Source organism: Gadus chalcogrammus, chromosome 16, assembly GCF_026213295.1.
Source record: "Gadus chalcogrammus isolate NIFS_2021 chromosome 16, NIFS_Gcha_1.0, whole genome shotgun sequence".
NCBI classification, from domain to species: domain Eukaryota; kingdom Metazoa; phylum Chordata; class Actinopteri; order Gadiformes; family Gadidae; genus Gadus; species Gadus chalcogrammus.
This window is the reverse complement of record NC_079427.1, coordinates 3,278,098-3,305,008: the sequence shown is the minus strand read 5'-3', so window position 1 is coordinate 3,305,008 and position 26,911 is coordinate 3,278,098. Positions and strand designations below refer to the sequence as shown.

Below are 26,911 nucleotides of genomic sequence, written 5' to 3'. Positions count from 1 at the left end.
CCTTCAGAATGGCACACAACCTGCCTGGTTGCTTCATACAATGACACTCTTATAACAGCTGTGAAGAGACCTTATTCACCTGGTGGCCATACTGGGTAGTTGGGTGGGTAAACCTCTTTTAGAGGCTTCGCAAATCATGGCAACTTAATGCATCTATTTCTAGTAAATAAGTAATAAATATCCATTGTGTCCACAGAGCCCCAATGATTCTAGAAGGTTTACCCACCCAAATGACCAACATGGCCAACGCTTTCCACAGTTTAGTCTGTTTTATTCTGACATTGATGTACAGCTCTGATGGATTTCAACCTCTCTATTTTGCTCAATATAGCAATCGTTTATGTGTATGAATCTAATTCTTGTTGAATAAATATATATCAGGAAGAATGTGTATTTTTACCTCCGGCATCCTTTTTTACGGGCACAGAAATACTCAGTATCCTGTTCAAGTTCTCCATTGAGGGTTCATGTATTTTAGTACATTTAAAAAATATATGCGTTGATGATGAATACATTCCAAATGTTTGTAAAGTAATACAGATCACAACTTTCACCACTATGTGGCAGTAGATAAACACATTGACGCATTTTATGTAGTAGGCTATTCAAACTCTATACATTCTATTTCTATGATATATACCTCTATTATCTCAGCTTTATATATATTTAACAACTATATGTAATCAAAATATACGATATTCAACCCCTATATTCTTTATTTTACCTCTATATTTTATATCTATATTCTATATATTCTGTATCTTTATTCTACATCAAACGTTATCCTATATCTAGTTCATGTCTTTATTCTATATCTATATTCTACATCTATATCCTATATAATATGACTATATTCTACATCAAAATGCTATATGTTCCCCGCTGGTCAACTGACCACTAGTTATTTTCAGGGTAGCTGATAAACTGCACTGCCTGTTTAATGTGGTCTGGGTGAATATCCTCTTTCTACTTTGCATTTGTCTCTGAGGCCCAGTAGTGCATGGTATTCATGCAGTTCATATTAACTGTGTAAAGTGGAAGGAAGAGCTTGAACACATTTGTTCGAGTTATTATCTTAAACTGCAGGCAAAGACGTTTCCACTGACTTTTTCTGTCACACGAGCTACCTCCTTCACGGTAAGAATATTTTTTACTTGAATTATACTGGTTTACTTAAGAAAGTAACATTCCTATATCAAGCACAATAACCAATTAATGTGATAAAATTAATACAAAGAATATACATAGAACTATGTATTATGTTAGTTAAAATTAATGCATATTTTCTTTGTTTATATCTGTAGAACAACGCCCTGAGAGAAAACTATGAATCTTAGAACAGCTGCAAGAGGCTTTGTAGCTTTCCTTCTGTCAGTACCAGGTTTGTACATTTACGTTGTGAACATTAAGTTGATCTGTTTCAAAGGGTAACATGACAAGCAACCCGAATGAGGAGAGGGTGAAACAACATGATGTGAATTTATCAATTTATTAATCTAGAGTATTGACCTCTTTTAAATAACAAATATGTTCTATTTTACTGAATATTGTAGCGTTGCATTTGAGATTTTAAACAGGCTTGTTGACCAAATTAACCCTTCAATGTGTTCAGTACAACATTGACGGGTTCATTTAGTTCCTATTTAAAGTTCAGTAGTCTTAAGTTGAGACTGTTAACTTATGTTAGAAGTCAGCATTGGCATGCGAGATGATGTCTCCATGCTACAGCTATAGGAGTTTCACTAGCTGTCTCTCCATGTTTATCACTAGGTGTATCGCTAGCTCTTCACTAGCTGCATAATGTTGGTGTCCCATGATGTACTTGAACGTTACTCTGACAGCTTAGTGTTCAGCATGTATCTCTAGCTAGAGCTGCACCTAGCCTCCATCTCATCTGTATCTTCTGATCATGCATTTCATCCTAATCATCATCGTCAATGTGTTTTTTTTTTTTACAGCATTACAGGGTGACTCTAACTGGGCAGTTACTTACCCATCTAGTAATATCTGCGCTTTGAGGGGATCAACAGTTGAAATCTGCTGCAATTATAAATACCCTTATTATACAGTGGAGAAAGAATTCTGGTTTACTAATGAGCCAGTTGATCTGAAAGATGATACAGACTATGCAGGTCGTGTTGAATACCACTGTGGAGATCCCAGCTGTAACTGGTTTTACAGCAGCTGTACTGGAACTTGTACACTGAGAATCAAAGACCTGACACAGAATGACGCTGCTGAATACAAGTTTAGGATTACAACAAACAAAGGAGGGGCATATAGTGGTGTCCCTGGAGTGAAGTTATCTGTGACAGGTAAACATTGATTACTAATGAATCTATTCAACTGTGTGTGTGTGTGTGTGTGTGTGTGTGTGTGTGTGTGTGTGTGTGTGTGTGTGTGTGTGTGTGTGTGTGTGTGTGTGTGTGTGTGTGTGTGTGTGTGTGTGTGTGTGTGTACTTACCTGCTTTTTATTTATTTATTTATTCATTTTGTGTAATTTCTTTCCTGGCCCAGATCTCCAGGTGAAAGTGGTCATTCCTCCTTCCAGTCTTAACAGGGTACAGCTGGAATGTCACAGTATGTGTCATCTTACTGGTTATCCTACATACATCTGGTACAGGGATGGAACTCAACAACATCAAGGAAGGTTCACCTGGTTCAACATTAACTCTGAATACAGGTCTTCATGTGCTGTTCAAGGATCCGAACATCTCCCCTCTCCATCAGTGTGTAAGAGCGCCACAGTACACCGAGGCTAGACGTGATGGGTCTTTAGTGTAACAAAGTACATGTAGTTTAAGTATTAATGAAGAACTATCGTCCATGTTGAAGCAGGCTTCAGCCTCAGGGTAGGCCTACCAGTAGTACAGGGTAGGCTACTGGTACTACTGATACCATTTGTTAATAATAACATTTGTTTAATAACTAATGTGATATAACTGTCAACAGACGCTCCAGAGACCCCCTCAGTGGGATGGACTCCCCCTGGTGTAATAAAGGAGGGCAGTTCAGTGAATCTGACCTGCACCAGTGAGGCCAACCCAGTAGCAAAGTACTCCTGGTCCAAGGTTACTACAGGTCATCCCCCCGGACACAGTGTCCAAGGACAACAGCTTTCCTTTCATCCCATCCAGTCTTCAGACTCTGGACAGTATCTCTGCACAGCTAAGAATGACCTAGGGACAGAATCCTCCCCCATCTCTATTGATGTGAAATGTGAGTAAAATAACACACAGAATAACATCCTAACACAGATGTTAAGGTTTGTACAACAATGTCAACATTAAGATGAATCATCTCAATTCATCCTGCATTCCCTTAACTCCTCAAATGTCCTCTTTATATCATCATTCATATCAATGTACATCATGTTTGATGTACCTCAAGATGGGCCTAAACACACATTTATGATACCAAGTCCCCCTGGTGAAATAATGGAGGGAGGTTCAGTGACTCTGAGCTGCAGCAGTGATGCCAACCCAGCAGCTAACTACACCTGGTTCAAGGACAACCAACCTCTGCACTGGGAACCAAGTCGACCTTATACCTTGGACCCAGTCAGCTCTAAAGACAGGGGAACGTACCACTGCCAAGCAGAGAACCAATATGGATATGTGGGCTCCAACTCGGTTTTCATAGATGTCCTGTGTAAGTTGAAAACGATAATAATTGTTACGTCCCTCGCTAGGAAGAGGGAAGACAACATGAAACCTGGTATTTTTGGTAGAGTAAAGTGATTTATTAACACGGAACATGGATATTCAACCACACAAACACACAAATAGAGGAGTTGAAAGAAAGGAAATCTGTTATATCAAAAAATATATATATCCAAAGGAGGACTCCAGCATACATGCTCATAGTGTCACTTACAAAGGTAAACTGCATATTTGTTTTCAGTAGTTTGAAAAGCTTACCCTGGCCCTGTCCCCAAGTAGCTAACAAGAGCCTCAATCTACTCAACAAACAATTAGTAACGCACAAACCAACATGAGTCAAGACACAGTGGCAGCTATGATTTGCAGCTTGTAAAATCTATACTGTCTAATAACATATTTGCTATATCCGGTATTAGAAATGTTTAGCTGCTATTCATGTATTGCTATATATGCCTGGTCAATTAGGAGTCACTGTGATAGTTTATTATTCGACAGCAATCCTATTTTATTATTTAAAACAGCGTTCTGTATCCCACTGACATTGCAGTTATGTGCACGGTTTCCTATCTTTAGGATGTAAATATATATCCTTGTGCTTATGACAGACGCTCCAAAGACCCCCTCAGTGAGCGTGAGACCCCCTGGTGAAATAAAGGAGGGAGGTTCAGTGACTCTGAGCTGCAGCAGTGATGCCAACCCAGCAGCTGACTACACCTGGTTCAGGGACAACCAACCTCTGCTCTGGGAACCAAGGCGACCTTATACCTTGGACCCAGTCAGCTCTAAAGACACGGGAACGTACCACTGCCAAGCAGAGAACCAATATGGATGTCTCGGCTCCAACTCGGTTTTCATAGATGTCCTGTGTGAGTGGAAAACAATAAAGCTACAAATACAATTTGTAATAATAATTGCTACGTCACTCGCTAGGGAAAGGGGAGGCAACATAAAGGCAGATATTTTTGGTAAAGTAAAATAATGTATTAACAAGGAATTTTTACTTTCAACCACACAAACAAATACACAAATAGAGGAGGTAAAACTAGATGGGAAATCTCTTCAAATCAAAGAAACAAATGTATCCAAAGGAAGACTCCAAAATACCCTGTTGGAGCGGCTCCTAGATAGATATATAGACACTTTATTGATCCCTTGGGAATGCTCTTTCAGAGAAATTCAAAATTCCAGCAGCGGTAGTAGTACAGACAAGACACATAAACAAGAAAAACACAAGCTACAATGCATCAAGAAATTGTATAAATAATACATTTTAAAAAGAAGCAGCAGATGTTAGCAGCAATTATTATATCTTATTTGTGTTCTTGTTTAATAAATGGAGTGTGTGGCAATAAATAAATAAGTAGATTATGCAAGCTCGATCAGTCTATCCTATTTGTATTTTTAGTGTCACTAACAAAGGAAAACTGTGCGCAGTAGTTCTAAACGCTTACCCTGGCCCAGTCCCTGAGTAGCTGACAAAAGCCTCAATCTACTCAACTAACAATTAGTAACGCTCAAACCAACATGAGTACAGACACAGTGGCAACTATGCTTTGCAGCTTGCCAAATCTGTACCGTCTAACAACTTATTTGCTCTATCCGGAATTGCAAAATGTTATGCTGCTATTCATGTATTGCTATATGCCTGGTAAACTAGGAGTCACAGTGATATTTTATCATTTGAAAAGGCATTTTGGGCCCTATCTTGCATCCGGCGCAAGTGACATAGTCACTGGCGCATGTGTCGTTGCTAGTTACAACTGGCGCAGAGCGTTCTTTTCCCACCACCGCCACTCGCCGGTAAATTAGGGATTGATCATGCACCCCAAGGGGCGGTTCGGCGGAAGGAGGAGGCGTGCTCTGGCGCAAACGGTATTTTGCCGTTTCTGAATACCATTGCGCTACTGACCAGGAAATACCTGGTTTAAAGTCAGTGGCGCGTTGTTCAGATGCTATTTTAAGGGCGCAAGCATACATGCGCATGCGATGCATACGGATTGCTTGTGCACCTCGCGCATACACTTTGCCTCTCCCATCTACCTAGCCGCACATTCTTGGTAAATTATTTGGGAAAGAACAGCTGATGCAGCGGTAATAAGTTGTACTTTTAAATCAATGCATCTGCAAACACCGTACAGCAAACACATATTTTCTTGACAGAGACATCGTGTAGGCCTACATGCCCATAACTTTTAGGATTGATGAGTATTTGATCGTGAAAAACATTGTTTTACCGCGAGTGAGTGTTAAAAAGAATGAATGAATGCGTGCGCGCGCGTGTGCTCTGTTTAAACACACGCAAACTAAACACGTAACGCATAATACAATCAATGGCAATGTCTATTACCGCGGGGACACATGCATATTAGGATAGCATACAATACTGATAAGAAACCGTTTATAATGTATTGCGTATATCATTAAATAGAACCACAGTTACCGCATATCATATGTTATATCATATACGTTTTCTTTGCCGAAATTTATTTGAGGACTCAGTATTTCTGAAGTTGTGGAAGAAAACCCCTTATTCCATGTGTGAATTAGGCCATATTATTTGGCAATAAACTGAGCCATTTACAGTTTGAAATTCATGTGCATCTGTCTCATCGGAGACTGCAGACGCGCTGTCAAAATATCCACTCGTCCGATTCAAATGCGCTCATGGCTCTTAAAGGGGATGGGAGCTGGCACTCTCATTGGTTTGTTGGACGTTACGCCCAAACCACACCTACGGGTAACTAGGCTGCTTCAGACCAACCCTTTTGACACTTGCGCCGCGACGCAAGTGTCATTTATCCGCCTGTAAAATAGCAATAGCGCCGGAGAACCGCCCACAAAGCTACTTGCGCTTTGCTCTTCCCACTTGCGTTTCAGACCGTTAAAATAGGGCCCTTTATCCCACTTACATTGCAGTTATGTGCATGGTTTCTTATCTTTAGGATGTAATTATATATCATTGTGCTTATGACAAACGCTCCAAAGACCCCCTCAGTGAGCGTGAGACCCCCTGGTGGAATAAAGGAGGGAGGTTCAGTGACTCTGAGCTGCAGCAGTGATGCCAACCCAGCAGCTGACTACACCTGGTTCAGGGAACATGGATGCTCAGTGGAGGAGTTAGGAGAGAACTACACCATCAGTAACATCACAACTGAGCTTGGAGGAAATTATTACTGTGAAGCTCGTAATGCAGTTGGACTTCAGAATTGAACTTTGATGTTCCTTAATGTGACAGGTAATTGTTCCTTTAAAATAGCACATTGTTTAAAGACTTACCAAACACTTGAATAATGAGTACCAACCCAATTGACACACTCATGCAAAGGCTCTATTCAATTTGTGATAGGCTTAAATAATGTGTTGCCACTTTTATTAACATTGGTGCTGTACGAGCCCCCCAGTTATAGATATGTCAACGTTTTATAGAGTAAGAATACTCTTGAGTAAGAGTATCCATAATATTTTTTCATCAATTGTCGATCTGTTACATCTAGACAGTCTAAATGTAATATATGGGCATTATTTCATCCTTCACATGAATCTAGTGTTAATTCACTGTGTTTCAGCCACATCATCATCATCAGTGACAGTGACCATAACAAATGTGGCTAGAGGTACTGTTGTTGTTTTACTGGCCACCATACTCCTCGTCATCTACCTTTGGACGAGGTGAGATATTCTCTCTCTCTCTCTCTTTCTCTCTCTCACCAACAACAACAACAACAACAACAACAACAACAACAACAACAACAACAACAACAACAACAACAACAACAACAACTCTTCTTCTTCTTCTTCTTCTTCTTCTTCTTCTTCTTCTTCTTCTTCTTCTTCTTCTTCTTCTTCTCTCTCTGTTCTCTTCCCCAGAAGAAAGAGGGCTTCTAGGAAAGCGCGTGGCCAGGGAGGAAGGCCAGATACCAGGGAGGAGGTGAGAGACAGGAAGCTATTTGTTACTATGACTCCTTTACTCCTTCAACTACCGACTAGTGTGGTGGAAATACCCCGAGCCCATAGCCCCAAAATCTCATGTACTTGCAGTTGTTGCCATCTCCGTAACTCCTAGCCCTTACGCTACGAGACCTTTATGATAATATGCAGATACAATGCTCAAGAGATAAGCTTTAAAGGGGAACCATCACATAAGGGGAACCAAATCAACCAAATTAACGTGACGCTTAGATAGAAAAGTTTTCATGGACGGGTTTATGTATTAAAGTTAAAAACACGTTCTGTTTAGTCACGTCTATTCACACTACGTCATTTCATTCTAATGAAATAGCATCAACATTTGTTACATTTCTAATTTATCATTAAATTAGTTGACTAACCGTATACAGCTGTAGCTGAAGTTATGGGGCAAATTAAATTGTGGGCTAGTCCATTGCTGTTATCCGTGGTCATATCAATTATACCAAAAATAACTTTACGAGCACCGAAATCCCAGACAAGTTGGACCATTGAGGCAACTTTTCCCGGTTTCTTTTTTTGTGAGATCAAGAGTGAGATCAAGAGTGTGATAAAGAGTGCGATCTAGGCTGAGAACAAGCTTACAAACTGAGAGACTTCTGCCAGTGAGCAGGATGAGAAGACAGAGGGATGGAAGTATTGATGTCTAATCCAAGCAATCAAAGATGTCGATTAACCACGTTTAAGAACAATCGTACAAGCTCAACTGCCTCTGAAACCTATCAATGATTAGAAAGAGGAATATGTTCAAGCAGAAGAGTCCTAAAGTAAAACCTACAGCGTCCTGCACTGTGGAACCGCTAGTCACCCCCAACGGGCCCTAAATGAACCATAAAAACATGGGCTTCTGAACAGCCATTTGAGAGTAAAGTGTTTTCTAAATGTACTACTCTGTCCTCTCTCCCCGTCAGTCTCCTCCGTGTCCTGTGTATGACAACCTCTAAGCTCTGACCAATCACTCGGCTTCTGCAGCACGGAGAGAACCAATAGAAGAGCAGGATGACCCTCACTATGCCAGCATCCACATCTCTCGCTCTAAGAACCAGGAAGTGCCTCGTGGGTTTGCTGGTGCTCTGGTGGAGTCTGATCATACAGAGCAGGTCCTTTACTCTGCCATCAACCTTAAAAGACCCAAGGCTGTCCCTGAGTAAGCACTCCTGATAGTTCTCAAAGATAAACTTTGTGGCTTGAGACCTCCTCATCAAGTCATTTATAAACCGTGTAGAGTTTCTTAACTTTTCTTTATCTTTTTTTAACTCTTCAGTCAAATGATGTCAGAGTTGTATACCACCAGCAAATAAATATCCCAGAAAATGCATTCTTTTTACATAGATTCAGCATTGATTGGGTTTTAATAAAATGTCTACCAATACAATTGTATGTTATTGTCATAATCTTCATTCACCAAAAAACTATAGCATTTGTATAGTTTGTTTTGTTTGTTAGTTACTTAGAATATTCTTCTCGCCAGAAAAAAAACGCTTTCTATCATTGCTTTGTTGGTTGATATGGGAGCTGCTATCACTGATAACCAATCATGGTTGACATTTATTTTATTCTCAGTGGAAAATGTGATATTACGTTTCTTTCGACATTAAAATGTGTTTGAAAACATTTCTCGCGAGAAATGTGCTTTTTATTGTCATAATGTTCTTTCAGTGCTTGTATATGATGTTTAGTGAGTAAGTTAAACTGCTTATGGTGTTTTTCATGCTTCCAGGCTATGTTCTGTTTAAGAAATAACCAAAAATATATGTTGTTACACAACACTTTTTTCAAACATATAGAACCATGCAGGCTAGTCTCATAAAATGTTAATATGATTTCTTCGGAAAGGTTATGCGCAATTTTCCTTACGATTCCTGCCAATGTCTGGCAGCACGAGTGGTCAGTGCGCCTGCACAAGCCCCAAGGAGTGCAGAACCAGAAAACATTTCAACACATGCAATATTACGATTGTTTTGGCATTAAAATGTGTTGATACCATTCCTGATTTCCTGATCTCCTGGTTTGCGAATGGCTTGATTTCCAAATATGGGCACAGCCATATATTGTTCTAATAACTCAGACAACCAATCAGATTAAGTAACTAGGTAAGAAGGGGGTTTATTCAGTTGGTGAATAACCAACTGAATATTACTAGATCACTAGATACCACCAAACCCTACACACTTTACCTTTAAAGTCTGCATAACCCGTCAACATTAATATGAATCATCTAAATTCCTCATGCATTATCCTGCTGTATCACTGATATAAACAATATCATCTTTTAACATCTTTAACATCTTTTAACATCTTTGACCTCAAGACCTAGACCTAAACAAACATTTGTGTAATCAGGTCCCTGGAATCAGGAAATAGTGGAGGGTAGTTCAATGCTTCACTCACTATCACTTGCTGTCTTACTGGTCCCCATACCCCTTCTCATTTTCCTCCGGAAGTCTCTTTCTCCCTCTCTCATTGGCCATACATTTCTCCTGTTGCTTCTTTATCTTTAGGGAGGAAGGCCTGAACTACAGAGGGCTAGCAGTGTGTTGCCAGCATCGACACATATTTTTGGTCTATGTTTGTCATTGACAATCAATCATCGGCTGATTGATTGACATGGGCAATCATGGGCTCACTCAGAGAGCCCTCACAGTGCTGTCAATCATAACACAAACCAGGGTGGGCGGGACCTCATGGCATGGGCCGGAGTCGTGGGAACCGGCACGGAGCTGAAAGTGGATGAGCGTAAGACACAAAAAACTGCGACTTAAAAAGCTGGAGTCTCTGGAGGTGGAAGCTGCTAAATGTTAAAAATTGACAGACCTTTTTGGTAGCTGCAGGTGCTGCAGCTACCACCTGCTGCGCCGGGAGACGAACGAGTGGAGGCATATATGCTAGTAGTAAGTAACGTTAGCCTGGGGCTAGCTAGGCTACATTCTGTGACATGTCCAAAACAAAGTAGAAAATGTTTTTACATTGAATGTGATGTGACCTAATTAACTGCATATGTCACGACTCAGAACGGGTATCAATTGCAGATCAAAAGGATTTATTCCGAAACAGTCCAGCAGGCAAATCAGATTCCAGGTACAAGCGGGGTTCGTAATCAGGCAGGCAGGCAGGCAGACAGACAGAAACAGACGGGGGACAGGTACAGGCAAGAGATCCAAAACCGACACGCTAGTCTCACTCACGTAGCAGTCAGGTAGCAAACAGTACATACCGTGACGATCTGACAAATTGATCAGAAAGGGCAGTGTTTAAATAATCCACCAATCAATACCAAATGAGAGACAGGTGAAAAGAGAAAATGGAGGGAAACAAACAAAGGCAGGAAGTTGCCCAAATAAGGACATGGGTGTTACTCCGGGCACATGACCAACGCACATGACCAAAGAATTTCACAGTCACAGACTAAAAACTGCAAGAGAGAATTTAGCGTTGGATCAAGTGTGATATTTAACGGGTTTTGTAGATATGTAGATATGGGGGGTGGAGATGCAGAGACAACAGGAGGTCTGTTAACTTCCTGTTCGGGTTTCACACCTGTCTTGTCAGCAGCACCAGAGACACAAACTTGAAAAACAAAAAAAAGCTGTTAATCTAGCCCTGCCGCTCTGAGAACTTTCTGCCAATGTGCAAATATAATTGGCAAGAGATTAGCTTTGAAGGGGAACCAGCAGGCACAGATATGTAATATTGTAAGTTAAAATGCTTCATTCTTCTTGTGAGAGGGTTCCGCAAATGAATTCTGTTTCTGTTGAAAATTCCCATTCAAGTTAGACTATTAATGTTGAGAGTGAGATCTAGGTTGAGATCTTCAGCACAATCAAGAGGTCAAACTAAGGGTCTTCTACCAGGGAGCAGAAGGACCAGACGGAGTGATGGAGGTAATGATGTGTAATCCAAGCAAATAAATAACTATTTGAGAATGATACTCCCAGCCCGGGACAGTTTGAGGAAACCTAGAAGTGGTTGGAAAAAGGAACACATTTGAAGAATGACTCTTGAATCAAAGCCTCCAGTGGGACCACAAATCCCAACCAAAGATCACAAAATGAATCAGAAAAACAGGAAGTTAAAAGCTTTTGTAAACGTACTCTTCTGTCCTCTCTTCCCATTGGTCCCTTACTGTTTCTGTGGTTCAAAACACCTCAGCTCTGACCATTCGCTCGGCTCAGACAACACAGAGGGAAGCAAAGGAAGAGCAGGATGACCGTCACTGTCCACCCACATCTCTGGCTAAGAGAACCGAAAGCGCCTCAACGTCCTGTGGGATCCCGGATCAGATCAGATAGACCAGGTCCTGTACTCTCTGGTCCACTCTCCAAGACCCAATGCTGTCCCTGGGTAAGCCCCTTCAGAGACTAGCTTAGATATTCAACTTTTAACTTCTAAATCTTTGTTAAATCTGCTTTCCAGGGTAACTGATTTAGAAAATGTCTCCATCTTCTCTTCAGGGACCCTGACCCGACCTCAGAGTGGTACAGCATACTTAATTCAGATGATAGGTAATGTAGTTTGTAACATCGCAGTGCTATGAATGGATCCTGGTCAAATCTTGAAATGCACAAGCCTAACCCGAGTTTAAAAAACGAAGGATACGCGTTTAACTCTATGGGTTTTATGTCTACATGCTATTGTATGATTCATTGGCCATTTTGGGTGACCAGGTAATAACATTCTGGCAACCACCACCACTACCAAAATCTGATAGGAGTAGGATTGGTGTGTGCAAGACAGTGACAGCCTGAACTGCTACATATGCCTCCGCTAAATGAATAAAAATGTTGGCCGGCACTCAGTTGAATCTACACCACCTGCTCATTGCCTGAATGTACTGCACATGTGAGGGGAGGTCTTCAAGGAGAGCTCAACCTACTCCACTTGTACATTGGTTTGTATTGTAGATAGCTCCTTCTATAGGCTACATACAGCTATTGCATGCATATCCACTAATGCTGGGCTTACACCAAAGATTTTCACAGTCACAGACTAAAAACTGCAAGAGAGAATTTAGCGTTGGATCAAGTGTGATATTTAACGGGTTTTGTAGATATGTAGATATGGGGGGTGGAGATGCAGAGACCACAGGAGGTCTGTTAACTTCCTGTTCGGGTTTCACACCTGTCTTGTCAGCAGCACCAGAGACACAAACTTGAAAAACAAAAAAAAGCTGTTAATCTAGCCCTGCCGCTCTGAGAACTTTCTGCCAATGTGCAAATATAATTGCCAAGAGATTAGCTTTGAAGGGGAACCAGCACGCACAGATATGTAATATTGTAAGTTAAAAGTGCTTCATGCTTCTTGTGAAAGGGTTCCGCAAATGAATTCTGTTTCTGTTGAAAATTCCCATTAAAGTTAGACTATTGATGTTGAGAGTGAGATCTAGGTTGAGATCTTCAGCACAATCAAGAGGTCAAACTAAGGGTCTTCTACCAGGGAGCAGAATGACCAGACGGAGTGATGGAGGTAATGATGTGTAATCCAAGCAAATAAATAACTATTTGAGAACGATACTCCCAGCCCGGGACAGTTTGAGGAAAACTAGAAGTGGTTAAAAAAGGAACACATTTGAAGAATGAATCTTGAATCAAAGCCTCCAGTGGGACCACAAATCCCAACCAAAGATCACAAAATGAATCAGAAAAACAGGAAGTTAAAAGCTTTTGTAAACGTACTCTTCTGTCCTCTCTTCCCATCGGTCACTTCCTGTTTCTGTGGTTCAAAACACCTCAGCTCTGACCATTCGCTCGGCTCAGACAACACAGAGGGAAGCAAAGGAAGAGCAGGATGACCTTTACTGTCCACCCACAACTCTGGCTTAGAGAACTGAAAGTGCCTCAACGTCCTGTGGTTTCCCCCGTCAGATCAGATCAGATAGACCAGGTCCTGTACTCTCTGGTCCACTCTCCAAGACCCAATGCTGGCCCTGGGTAAGCCCCTTCTGACACTATCTTAGATATTCAACTTTTAACTTCTAAATCTTTGTTAAATCTGCTTTCCAGGGTAACTGATTTTGAAAATGTCTCCATCTTCTTTTCAGGGACCCTGACCCGACCTCAGAGTGGTACAGCATACTTAATTCAGATGATAGGTAATGTAGTTTGTAACATCGCAGTGCTATGAATGGATCCTGGTCAAATCTTGAAATGCACAAGCCTAACCCGAGTTTAGAAAACGAAGGATACGCGTTTAACTCTATGGGTTTTATATCTACATGCTATTGTATGATTCATTGGCCATTTTGGGTGACCAGGTAATAACATTCTGGCAACCACCACCACTACCAAAATCTGATAGGAGTAGGATTGGTGTGTGCAAGACAGTGACAGCCTGAACTGCTACATATGCCTCCGCTAAATGAATAAAAAAGTTGTCCGGCACTCAGTTGAATCTACACCACCTGCTCATTGCCTGAATGTACTGCACATGTGAGGGGAGATCTTCAAGGAGAGCTCAACTTACTCCACCTGTACATTGGTTTGTATTGTAGATAGCTCCCTCTATAGGTTACATACAGCTATTGCATGAATATCCACTAATGCTGGGCTTACACCAAAGATTTTCACAGTCACAGACTAAAAACTGCAAGAGAGAATTTAGCGTTGGATCAAGTCTGATATTTAACGGGTTTTGTAGATATGTAGATATGGGGGGTGGAGATGCAGCGACCACAGGAGGTCTGTTAACTTCTTGTTCGGGTTTCACACCTGTCTTGTCAGCAGCACAAGAGACGCAAACTTGAAAAACAAAAACAAAAAAAGCTGTTAATCTAGCCCTGCCATTCTGAGAACTGTTCTGCCAATGTGCAAATATAATTGCCAAGAGATAAGCTTTGAAGGGGAACCAGCAGGCACAGCTATGTAATATTGTAAGTTAAAAGTGCTTCATGTTTCTTGTGAAAGGGTTCCGCAAATTAATTCTGTTTCTGTTGAAAATTCTCGTTAAAGTTAGACTATTGATGTTGAGAGTAAGATCTAGGTTGAGATCTTTAGCACGATCAAGAGGACAAACTAAGGGTCTTCTACCAGGGAGCAGAATGACCAGACGGAGTGATGGAGGTAATGATGTGTAATCCAAGCAAATAAATAACTATTTGAGAATGATACCCCCAGACCGGGACAGTTTGAGGAAACCTAGAAGTGGTTAGAAAAGGAACACATTTGAAGAATGAGTCTTAAATCAAAGCCTACAGCAGCCTGCATGGTGGGACCACAAATCCCAACCAAAGATCAGAAAATGAATCAGAAAAACAGGAAGTTTTTGTAAACGTACTCTTCTGTCCTCTCTTCCCATTGGTCCCTTACTGTTTCTGTGTTTGAAAACACCTCAGCTCTGATCATTCACTCGGCTCAGACAACACAGAGGGAAGCAAAGGAAGAGCAGGATGACCTTCACTGTGCACCCACATCTCTCGCTAAGAGAACCGAAAGTGACTCAACATCCTGTGGTTTGCCCCCGTCAGATCAGATCAGATGGATCAGGTCCTGTACTCTCTGGTCCAGTCTCCAAGACCCAATGCTGTCCCTGGGTAAGCCCCTTCTGATACTATCTTAGATATTAAACTTTTAACTAAATCTTTGTTAAATCTGCTTTCCAGGATAACTGTTTTTGAAAATGTCTCCATCTTCTTTTCAGGGACACTGACCCGACCTCAGAGTGCTAAAGCATACTTAATTCAGATGATGTGGGTGACGTGCTCCTCAAGATTGCGGGAAAAAATCTGGATGTCGTCCAGGTACACAAAGACAAACTTATTTAACAGATAATGCCTACCAGATGGTAGGCATTTCTCAAGTCGAGCTTGGTGAAGACCGTTGCCCCCTGGAGCAGCTCTGAGGTGGAGGAGAGTAGTGGAAGGGCATAGCGGTTCTTCACCGTTATGTTTTTCAGGCCTCGGTAGTCGATACAGGGTCTGAGGGACTTCTTGCCCACGACGAAGAACCCCGCCCCAGCCGGTGACGAGGAGGGTCGGATGATCCCCGCTGCTAAAGAATTCAGGATGTGCTCCTCCATGGCCTCTCGCTCAGGAGCAGAGAGGAAGCACAAGCGTCCCTTGGGGGGTGAAGTGCCCGGAAGCAGATCGATGGCACAATCGTAGGGACGGTGAGGAGGCAAGGAGCTAGCCTTAGCCTTATTGAAGGCTTCCCTCAGGTCATGGTAAGCTGCAGGGACCCCGGAGATGTCCGAGGCTGGGGCAGGAACGAGGGGAACAGGCGGCGGTGAAGGCGTCCTGAGACAGGACTGCTGACAGGTCACTCCCCACTCCCGGACGCAACAAGTAGACCAGTCAATGTTGGGGTTGTGCCTGCGAAGCCAGGAGGGACCGAAGATGACAGGCTGGCTGGGTGTAGGCAGAAGCATGAACTGGACGGTCTCCCTGTGGCCCCCCGGCAGGAGCATGTGCACAGGGTTTGTCCGAGAAGTTACCCTCCCTAGCACGTGTCCATCCAGGTCTCTAGTAGAAATTGACGACAACAGTCTCTCTAGACGGAGTCCAAGCCGCAGAGCGAGGGACCGGTCCATGATGCTCTCGTCGGCCCCTGAATCGACGAGGGCAGCTATGGGATGGGAACCGGAGGGTAGCAGGAGCTCACCGGAGAAGGTGGGTCTTCTAGGAGAGGCAGAGTCTACTACGGAGCTCACCAGTATGCCTCTGGTTACTGGCGAGCTCTGTCTTTTAACGGGCACCGATCAGCAAAGTGTCCTGGCTGGCCGCAGTACAGGCAGAGGTTCTGCCTCCGTCTTCTCTCCTTTTCTTCCGGTGGGAGATGGGTGCGACCCACCTGCATTGGCTCTGGATCCCCCTCCCTCCAAGAAGCAGATGAGGTCATTGGGAAGGAGGCGGGGGTTACTGGGAACCTGGGGAGAGGAGGGCTGCGTGGCGGGTAGGACGTGACGGAGCCTCTGAACGCCTCTCCCTCCTACGAGCCTGGATACGGAGGTCGAGGCGGGTGGCGAGCTCGATCAGGCCCTCCAGTGTAGACGGTGGGTCATGGGTGATGAGCTCGCCCTTGATGTGCCCAGCCAGACCCCGCAAGAAGACATCACAGAGAGCGGATGGGCTTCAGTCGCTCATGGGGGCCCTAGTGCGGAAGTCAATGGCGTGGTCCGTGACTGAGCGGCTTCCCTGGGAAAGGGCCAGCAGATCCCGTCCGGCTTCGGCCCCCAGAGGTCCGGTACCGAAGACTCTTCTGAGCTCTTCGGCGAAGGTCTGGAAAGAGCGGCAGGTGGGGGTCCCTCTCTGCCACTCTGCTGTGCCCCGAAGACGCGTCCGCCCAGAGAAGAGTTCGATGGTGTAAGCCACCCGGGCTTCTTCGGAGGGGAAGGTGAGCGGCTGAAGGGCGAAGATGATGGAGCAGTTGCACAAGAAGGCGTTACAAGTGGTAGGGTCGCCATCATAACGCTCGGGAATCCCCACATTGGGCTCACGGAGCGAAAGGACGAGAGGTGGAGCGGCGGCGCCTTCTTTGTAATCCTATTTATAGATAAATAGGAAACATTAACACTCAACAGAAACACACAAAACAGCAAAAATCGACCACACACAGATACACAGACAACACCAAATACATTAACACACACACACACACAACATAAAAACAACACATAGATCCACCCACAGCACACGACACATCAACTAAAAAGAGATACACAACATTAACACACAGATGGCCACACAGAACACAACCACACACAGATACACTGCTGTGGGATGTGGGCCCAGCTGACACCTGACCTCCCCCCCCCAGGTGTGGAGGAGGCGATGGGAGCCGACAACAGCAGATCTTTCTAATAAAGCTTTGAACAAAGAGAACATACCTAGTGCCTTTAGAACGTTTATAGAATGAATAAGAGAATGGTTTGTATTCTTTATGTAGAGCTGTAGTTTAAATGTATCCTTCAGCACGGCACACCACCTGGTTGCTACATACAATGACACTCTTCTAACAGCTGTGAGGAGAACTTATTCACCTAGTGGCCATACTGGGTAGCATGGGTAAACCTCTTTTAGAGGCTTCGGAAATCATGGCAACTCAATGCATCTGCTTCTAGTTCTGCATTCCATTTGGAATTAGTTCATAATGCTACCATTTAGGTAGCATTAAGAACAAATATCCATTGTGTCCACAGAGCCCCAATGATTCTAGAAGGTTTACCCGCCCAACTGACCAACATGGCCAACGCTTTTCACAGTTTAGTCTGTTTTTTTCTGATGTTGAAAATGTACAGCTCTGATGGATTTCAACCTCTCTATTTTGCTCAATATAGCAATCGTTTATGTGTATGAATCTGAATCTTGTTGAATAAATATATATCAGGAAGAATGTGTATTTTGACCTCCGGCAGCCTTTTTTAAGGGCACAGAAATACTCAGTATCCTGTCCAAGTTCTCCATCGAGGGTTCATGTATTTTAGTACATTTAAAAAATAAACGTGTTGATGATGAATACATTCCAAATGTTTGTAAAGTAATGCAGATCACAACTTTCACCACTATGTGGCAGTAGATAATCACATTGACGCATTTTATGCAGTAGGCTATTCAAACTGTATATATTCTATTTCTATAATATATATCTATATTATCTCAGCTTTATGTATATTTAACAACTATATATAATCAAAATATACGATATTCAACCCCTATATTCTTTATTTTACCTCTATATTTTATATCTATATTCTATATATTCTGTATCTTTATTCTACGTCAAACGTTATCCTATATCTAGTTTTATCTTTATTCTATATCTATATTCTACATCTATATCCTATATAGTATGACTATATTATACATCAAAATGTATTATATGCTTCCCGCTGGTCAACTGTAGGTGACCCCAAGTTATTTTCAGGGTAGCTGATAAACTGCACTGCCTGTTTAACGTGGTCTGGGTGAATATCCTCTTCCTACTTTGCATTTGTCTCTGAGGCCCAGTAGTGCATGGTATTCATGTAGTTCATATTAACTTTGTAAAGTGGAAGGAAGAGCTTGAACACATTTGTTCGAGTTATTATCTTAAACTGCAGGCAAAGACGTTTCCACAGACTTTATCCGTCACACCAGCTACCTCCTCTACAGTAAGAATATTTTTTACTTGAATTATACTGGTTTACTTAAGAAAGTAACATTCCTATATCAAGCACAATAACCAATTAATGTTTTAAAATGAATACAAAGAATAGACATAGGACTCTTATGTTAGTTAAAATTAATACATATTTTGTTTATATCTGTAGAACAACGCCCTGAGAGAAACAAACTATGAATCTTAGAACAGCTGCAACAGGCTTTGTAGCTTTCCTTCTGTCAGTACCAGGTTTGTACATTTACGTTGTGAACATTAAGTTGGTCTGTTTGAAAGGGTAACATGACAAGCAACGCGAATGAAGAGACCTGTTTTAAATAACAAATATGTTCTGTTTTACTGAATATTGTAGCGTTGCATTTGAGATTTTAAACAGGCTTCTTGACCATTTCCTGATTACCAGGCAACTCAGAATTCAGTACAACATTGATTGGTTAACTATTGCTTGTTCCTATTTAAAGTGCAACAGGCTTAAGTTGAGTCTGTGAACTAATTGTTAGAAGCCAAGATTGGTCTCCTGCCTTGTATTGTGTGTGTTTGTGCACTCAATCCCTTGATGAGATGTAGGACGATGTATCCATGCTGTAGCTGGTTTATCACTAGCTGTCTCACTGTATTCACCACTAGGTGTATCAATAGCTTTTCACTAGCTGCATATTGTTGGTGACCATGTTGTTCTTGGACGTTTCTCTGACAGCTCAGTGTTCAGCATGTATCTCTAGTTAGAGCTGCACCTAGCCTCCATCTCATCTGTATCTTGTGATCATGCATTTCATCGTAATCATTATTGTCAATGTGTTTATCTTTTTACAGCATTACAGGGTGACCCTTACTGGGCAGTTACTTACCCATCTAGTAATATCTGTGCTTTGAGAGGATCAACAGTTGAAATCCGCTGCAATTATAAATACCCTTACGCAAATACAGTGGAGAAAAAACTCTGGTTTACTAATAAACACAATGAGCCAGTTGATCTGAGAGATGATACAGACTACACAGGTCGTGTTGAATACAGCTGTTTTAGGCACAGCTGTACCTGGAGCAGCTGTACTGGAACGTGTAAACTGATAATCAAATACCTGAGACAGAGTGACTCTGCTGAATACAAGTTTAGGATTACAACAAACCATGGAGGGGCATTAAGTGGTCTCCCTGGAGTGAAGTTATCTGTGACAGGTAAACATTGATTACTAATGAATCTCTTCAACTGTGTGTGTGTGTGTGTGTGTGTTTTTGTGTGTGTGTGTGTGCGTGTGTTTGTGTGTGTGTGTCTGTGTGCGTGTGTGAGTGTGTACGTCTGTGCATTTGTGCCTTTTTATTTATTTTTAATTTAATCAGTATTCTTTTTTTTATAATTCATTTTTGTGTAATTTCTTCCCTGAACCAGATCACTGGATGGAAGTGATCATTCTTCCTAGGCCTACCAGTCAGAACTGGTTAGAGCTGGAATGCCACAGAATGTGTCATTTAACTGGTTATCGTACGTACCGTACGTACAGTAACTGGTACAGGAATGAAATTCAACAACGACATCCAGTAATTTCCTATCGGTTCTACATTAACTCTGAATACAGGGTTTCATGTGCTGCTACAGGTTTCAAACATCTCCCCTCTCCATCAGTGTGTAAGAACTCCACAGTGCACTGACAAACATAATGGGTCTTAGGGTAAAGAACTAAATGTAGTCTTAGTATGAATGAACATCTTTCGTCCATGTTGAAGCAGTCCTCAGCCTCAGGGTAGGCCTACCAGTAGTACAGGGTAGGCTACTGGTACTACTGGTACTAAGATTTGAGAGGAACAGAATCATACACTAGTTGTTTTTGATTCCATTTGTATGTAAAGCAAGATAAGGACTAGGTTTGAAAAAGTTCCCCTCGTATAGGACACCATAGGGTTCATAGCCAAAGCTTGAGGCTAACAAAGGGGCAAATTATAAAGATAACCGACTACATCGATTTCCTTCCATTCTAATTTTGGAAGATGATACAGAAAAGAGCTGTCCAGTGGTTATGGACTGCTTCTTAAATATTTGTATTATTTGTTGACATTATGATCGCAGCCAGTCCATAATGAGCCACGTGCAATGACAACCGGCAAGCTGTTCTTCAAAGATAACCTGGATTCAATACAAGGCTTGGAAAATGTTCATGACACTATCCCAACTTCCTCATGCTTTATTTTTTATACTTGGGTACATACTTGACTTAATGTTATTAATACAATTAGTTTAATAACTAATGAAATATAACTGTCAACAGACGCTCCAGAGACCCCCTCAGTGGGAGGGACTCCCCCTGGTGTAATAAAGGAGGGCAGTTCAGTGAATCTGACCTGCACCAGCGAGGCCAACCCAGTAGCAAAGTACACCTGGTCCAAGGTTACTACAGGTCATCCCCCCGGACACAGTGTCCAAGGACAACAGCTTTCCTTTCATCCCATCCAGTCTTCAGACTCTGGACAATATCTCTGCACAGCTGAGAATGACCTAGGGACAAAATCCTCCCCCATCTCTATTGATGTGAAATGTGAGTAAAAGAACACACAGAATAACATCTTAACACAGATGTTAAGGTTTGTACAACAATGTCAACATTAAAATGAACCATCTCAATTCGCCCTGCTCCTCAAACGTCTTCTTTATATCATCATTCTGGCAATGTACATCATGTTTGATGTAGATGGGCCTTTTAAGGCCTAAACCCACATTTGTGATACCAAGTGAGACCCCCTGGTGGAATAAAGGAGGGCAATTCAGTGACTCTGAGCTGCAGCAGTGATGCCAACCCAGCAGCTGACTACACCTGGTTCAGGGACAACCAACCTCTGCTCTGGGAACCAAGGAGACCTTATACCTTGGACCCAGTCCGCTCTAAAGACAGGGGAACGTACCGCTGCCAAGCAGAGAACCAATATGGATATCTGGGCTCCAACTCGGTCTTCATAGATGTCCAGTGTGGGTGCAAAAAACAATAATAATGTTACGTTCCTCGCCAGGGAAAGGGAAGACAACATAAAAGCTGATATTTTTGGTAAAGTAAAATAATTAATTAACATGGAAGGAGATAAAACTGCAAAGTAAATCTGTTCAAATCAAGGAAACAAATCTATCCAAAGGAGGACTCCAATATTCACGTTTGGAAGCGAGCCCTGCTCCTAGTGTCACTAACAAAGGAAAACTGTGTATGTCTTTGCAGTAGTTCTAAACGCTTACCCTGGCCCAGTCCCTGAGTAATTAACAAGAGCCTCAATCTACTCAACTAACAATTAGTAACGCACAAACCAACATGAGTAAAGACACAGTGGCAGCTATGATTTGCAGCTTGCCGAATCTGTACTGTCTAATAACATATTTGCTATATCCGGTATTGTCAATTGTTTAGCTGCTATTCATGTAATGCTATATGCCTGGTAACCTAGGAGTCACAGTGTTATTATATTAATCGAAATACCATTATGTATCTCGCTGACATTGCAGTTATGTGCACGGTTTCTTATCTTTAGGATGTAAATATATATCATTGTGCTTATGACAGACGCTCCAAAGACCCCCTCAGTGAGCGTGAGACCCCCTGGTGGAATAAAGGAGGGTGGTTCAGTGACTCTGAGCTGCAGCAGTGATGCCAACCCAGCAGCTAACTACACCTGGTTCAGGGACAACCAACCTCTGCCCTGGGAACCAAGGCGACCTTATACCTTGGACCCAGTCTGCTCTAAAGACAGGGGAACGTACCACTGCCAAGCAGGGAACCAATATGGATATCTGGGCTCCAACTCAGTCTTCATAGATGTCCTGTGTGAGTGGAAAACGATAATAATAAAAAGTTGAAGTTAAATAATAATAATACAAATTTGTACCGTCTAATATGTCAAAATATTTGCTATATATCTTCTTGCAATAATGTTAAGCTGCTATTCATGTATTTCTATATGCCTGGTAAACTAGGAGTCACAGTGACATTTTATTATTCAAAACAGCATTCTGTTCCCACTGACATTGCAGTTATGTGCACGGTTTCTTATCTTTAGGATGTAAATATATATCATTGTGTTTATGACAGACGCTCCAAAGACCCCCTCAGTGAGCGTGAGACCCCCTGGTGAAATAAAGGAGGGCAGTTCAGTGACTCTGAGCTGCAGCAGTGATGCCAACCCAGCAGCTGACTACACCTGGTTCAGGGAACATGGAGGCTCAGTGGAGGAATTAGGAGAGAACTACACCATCAGTAACATCACAACTGAGCTTGGAGGAAATTATTACTGTGAAGCTCATAATGCAGTTGGACTTCAGAATTCAACTTTGATGTTCCTGAATGTGACAGGTAATTGTTCCTTTAAAATAGCACATTGTTTAAAGACTGACCAAACACTTGAATAATACCTGAGTACCAGCACCATCGATACTAAGACACAGACTCATGCAACGGCTCTATTCAATTTGTGATTATTAACTTTGGTGCTATACGAGCAGTCAAGTTATTTGTATACCCAGTGTACTCTAGAGTAAGAGTATCCATTTTTATCAATTGGAGATCTGTCACATTTAGGCTGTAATAAATACATGGACAGTATTTAATCCTTCACATGAATCAAGTGTTAAATCACTGTGTTTCAGCCACTCCATCGTCACCATCATCAGGGCCTACAACTGTGGCAGCAGGAACTGTAGCTGTTTTACTGGCCACCATGCTCCTCGTCATCTTCCTCTGGATGAGGTGAGATATTCTCTCTCTCTCTCTCTCTCAACAATAATTTGATATAAACTTCTTATCTCTCTATTCTCTTCCCTAGAAGAAAGAAGGCTTCTAGGAAGGCACCTGGCCAGGGAGGAAGGCCAGATACCAGGCAGGAGGTGAGACACAGGAAGCTATTTGTTACTATGACTCCTTTACTCCTTCCACTATCCGTTGCTGGGTAGTGGAAATACCCCGAGCCCCAAAATCTCATGTACTCGCAGTTGTTGCTTCAGCCGTTTCTGTAACTCCTAGCCCTTTCGCTACGTGACCTTTATGACAATATGCAGATACAATGCTCAAGAGATTAGCTTTAAAGGGGAACCATCACAAAAGGGGAACCAAATCAAATAACATGAATGCTTTTTTAAAATACTAACGGGACTCTTAGAAACGTGTTCATGGACGAGGTTATTTATTAAAGTTCTATTCGCGTTATGTTCAGTCATGTCTATTCATGCAATGTCATTTTATTCTAATTAAATAGCATCCACATTTGTTAACTTATTGTTACATTTCTAATTTATCATTAAATAAGTTGACTACCCATACAGCTGTAGCTGACGTTATGTGGCAAAATCAATTGTGGGGTAGCCCATTGCTGATATCCATGGTCAAATCAATCATAGCAAAAATAACTTTATGAGTACCGAAATCCCAGACAAGTTGGACCATTTGGGACAACTTTTCCAGGTTCCTTTTATTGTGAGATCAAGACTGAGATATAGGGTGTGATCTAGGCTGAGATCAAGGGGACAAACTGAGAGACTTCTGCCAGTGAGCAGAATGAGAAGACTGAGTGATGTCTAATCCAAGCAAATAAAGATGTCAATTTTTCAACTTCCTACAAGCTCAACTGTCACTGAAACCTAGCAATTATTAGAAAGAGGAATATGTTCAAGAAGGAGAGTCCTAAAGTGAAACCTGCAGCGGCCTTCACTGTGGAACCACTTCAGTCACCGGCAACGGTCTCTAAATGAACCATAAAAACATGAGCTTCTGAAGAGCCATTTGAGAGTAAAGTGTTTTCTAAATGTACTACTCTGTCCTCTCTCCCCGTCAGTCTCCTCCGTGTCCTGTGTATGACAACGTCTCAGCTCTGACCAATCGCTCGGCTTCTGCAGCACGGAGAGAACCAATAGAAGAGCAGGATGACCCTCACTATCCCAGCATCCACTTCTCTCGCTCTAAGAACCAGGAAGTGCCTCGTGGGTTTGCTGGTGCTCTGGTAAAGTCTGATCATACAGAGCAGGTCCTTTACTCTGCCATCAACCTTAAAAGACCCAAGGCTGTCCCTGAGTAAGCACTCCTGATAGTTCTCAAAGATAAACTTTGAGGGTTGAGACTTCATCCTCCCAAGGGACAGCTTGTGGAGGCAAAGCCATTTATAAACATGTACAATTTACTGAGTTTCTTAACTTCTCTTTTTCGTTTTCACTTCTTCTTTTCATTCACAGTAAACTGGTGTCAGATACCACCATCAACTAAACAGCCCAAAAAATGCATTGTTTTTAATATAGATTCAGCATTAAATGGGTTTTAATAACATTTCTAGCAATAAATGTGTATTTTATTGTCATAATCTTCGTTCATTGATTGTATATATCGTTTAGTTTGTTAGTTTCTAAGAATATTTTTCTTGCTAGAAAAAAAACGCTTTCTAATATTATACTTTGTTGGTCGATATGGGTGCTGCTATCCCAAAAAGTATACATCAAATGTATACACATTTTTGTTGACATTCATTTTATTCTCAGTGGAAAATGCTTGTTTCGGCATTAAGATGTGTTTGATACCATGTCTCGCGAGAAATGTGCTTTTTATTTCAGTGCTTGTATATGAACTTTAGTGAGTAAGTTAAAAGGCTTATGGTGTTTCTCATGCTTCCAGGCTATTCTGTTTAAGTAATAACCTAAATTATATATAAAAACACGTGTTTCAAAGGAACCATGCAGGCTGGTCTCAAAAAACGTTTGCATGATATCTAATGAAAGGTCATGCAAAATTTTCCGTAACATTCCGACAAATGTCTGTTAGCACGAGTGGTCAGTGCGCCTGCACAAGCCCCTTGGTGAATAACCAACTGAATATTACTAGACCACTAGATAAACCCTACACACTTTACCTTTAAAGTCTGCATAACCCTGTTAACATTAATATGAATCATCTAAATTCCTCATGCATTATCCTGCTGTACCACTGATATAAAGATATCATCCTCTTTTAACATCTTTAACATCTTTTAACGTCTTTGACCTTAAGACCTAGACCTAAACACACATCTGTGTACTCAGGTCCCTGGAATCAGGAAATAGTGGAGGGCAGTTCAATGCTTCACTCAGTATCTTCCAGACACATCATCATCATCACTGTAGCTGTACGCAGAGTGGCTTCATGCAGTTGCTGTCTTACTGGTCCCCATACCCCTCCTCATCTTCCTGTGGATAAGGTGATAAGTCTCTCTCTCTCTCTCCCTCTCCCTCTCCCTCTCTCTCTCTCTCTCTCTCTCTCTCTCTCTCATTGGCCATACATTTCTCCTGTTGCTTCTTCATCACTCTGTTCTCTTCAACAGAAGAAAGATGGCTTCCAGAAACCATGTGCCCAGGGAGGAAGGTCAGATACTGGGGTGGAGGTGGGAGACAGGAAGCCATTTCTTACTTAGCCATCCTTGACTAAGACACACAAATGCCCCGAGCCCACGCCCCAAAACCAGCTGTAGAAATTCTAGTTGTTGCTTTAGTTGTTCCTGTTAATCTAGCCCTGCCACTCAGATAACTTTCTGCCAATATGCAAATGTGATTGCCAAGAGATTAGCTAGTAAAGGGAACCAGCAGGCACAGCTGTTATGTAAGTTAAAAGTGCTTCAGGCTTCTTGTGAAAGGGCTCCGCAAATTAATTATGTTTCTGTTGAAAATTCCCATTAAAGTTAGACTATTGATGTTGAGAGTGAGATCTAGGTTGAGATCTTCAGCACGATCAAGAGGACAAACTAAGGGTCTTCTACCAGGGAGCAGAATGACCAGACGGAGTGATGGAGGTAATGATGTGTAATCCAAGCAAATAAATAACTATCGAGAATGTTACTCCCAGCCCGGGACAGTTTGAGGAAACCTTGAAGTGGTTAGAAAAAGGAACACATTTGAAGAATGAGTCTTGAATCAAAGCCTACAGCAGCCTGCATGGTGGGACCACAAATCCCCACCAGATCACAAAATGAATCAGAAAAACAGGAAGTTAAAAGCTTTTGTAAACGTACTCTTCTGTCCTCTCTTCCCATCGGCCCCTTACTGTTTCTGTGTTTGAAAACACCTCAGCTCTGATCATTCACTCAGCTCAGACAACACAGAGGGAAGCAAAGGAAGAGCAGGATGACCTTCACTATCCACCCAAATCTCTCGCTAAGAGAACCGAAAGTGCTTTATTTGCATTCAATGAATGACTCCTAGATTGTTTGCCTTCATTG

General features: G+C 42.0%; 2 protein-coding genes across 2 annotated transcripts; both read left to right on the top strand.

The window, feature by feature from the left end:
- The first annotated feature begins 923 nt into the window (after positions 1-923).
- On the top strand, positions 924-4,707 carry LOC130406078 (B-cell receptor CD22-like). The gene is made up of 6 exons (XM_056611457.1): positions 924-1,137; positions 1,305-1,381; positions 1,959-2,315; positions 2,518-2,733; positions 2,953-3,219; positions 4,268-4,707. The coding sequence occupies exons 2-6, from the start codon at positions 1,327-1,329 to the stop codon at positions 4,639-4,641; spliced, it is 1,269 nt and encodes a 422-aa protein (XP_056467432.1). The 5' UTR covers positions 924-1,137; positions 1,305-1,326; the 3' UTR covers positions 4,642-4,707.
- Positions 4,708-18,389: 13,682 nt separating this feature from the next.
- On the top strand, positions 18,390-24,897 carry LOC130406076 (myelin-associated glycoprotein-like). Its single transcript, XM_056611452.1, has 10 exons — positions 18,390-18,707; positions 18,867-18,946; positions 19,529-19,891; positions 20,103-20,339; positions 20,977-21,243; positions 22,252-22,512; positions 22,777-23,037; positions 23,331-23,430; positions 23,507-23,567; positions 24,512-24,897. The coding sequence occupies exons 2-10, from the start codon at positions 18,892-18,894 to the stop codon at positions 24,749-24,751; spliced, it is 1,845 nt and encodes a 614-aa protein (XP_056467427.1). The 5' UTR covers positions 18,390-18,707; positions 18,867-18,891; the 3' UTR covers positions 24,752-24,897.
- The last annotated feature ends 2,014 nt before the right edge of the window (positions 24,898-26,911 follow it).